Here is a 439-nt window from a genome sequence, read left to right as displayed (position 1 = left end):
ACTCTCTGTTTATCAGAACTTATTCCGTCGCGCTTCGGCTTTAGCTTGTTTTGATAAAAGGTTTGGCTTTCTTCCTTTAACACATGTTCGATTCTCATATTTTCACGGGGTTTGTATTAGCTGTGGTTACTAGAGTCTGCTCTTCTTCCTTAGTCTATTTGGATTATAATCCTGACTTCTTAGGTTCCGTTTAGAATCCTTCATATCTTCTTAATTTTCACTTGTGGCGGCTATAGGTTCGAAATCGTATACCAATTTGAAGTTTTTTGGTGCTTCTGGTGTAGGGGGTTAAGTGCTGGTTTCTGGTATGGCTCAGTGTGTGAGGTCAACTCTAAATTCTTTGAGAACACCCCGGAGCGTTACTAGGACAGTGTCTGTAAAAACCCCAGCTTTTGCGTCAGTCTCGTTCCTGAGAACATTACCGGAGTTCAAGAAATAC

The 439-nt window shown here is 41.2% G+C and overlaps 1 protein-coding gene across 1 annotated transcript in view; it reads left to right on the top strand.

The window, feature by feature from the left end:
• Positions 1 to 307: 307 nt before the first annotated feature.
• The window catches only part of LOC17874361 (phosphoribosylaminoimidazole-succinocarboxamide synthase, chloroplastic), a 2,202-nt gene continuing 2,070 nt past the window's right edge, over positions 308 to 439 (top strand). The window contains exon 1 of the mRNA XM_006279197.2: positions 308 to 439. This exon is cut by the window's right edge and continues 207 nt beyond it. Within this exon, the coding sequence (XP_006279259.2) occupies positions 308 to 439 (132 nt within the window).

The sequence above is a fragment of the Capsella rubella genome, unplaced genomic scaffold (genome assembly GCF_000375325.1).
Source record: "Capsella rubella cultivar Monte Gargano unplaced genomic scaffold, Caprub1_0 scaffold_43, whole genome shotgun sequence".
NCBI lineage: Eukaryota > Viridiplantae > Streptophyta > Magnoliopsida > Brassicales > Brassicaceae > Capsella > Capsella rubella.
The sequence above is the reverse complement of the archived record's forward strand: the minus strand, read 5'-3'. Positions and strand labels throughout refer to the sequence as shown.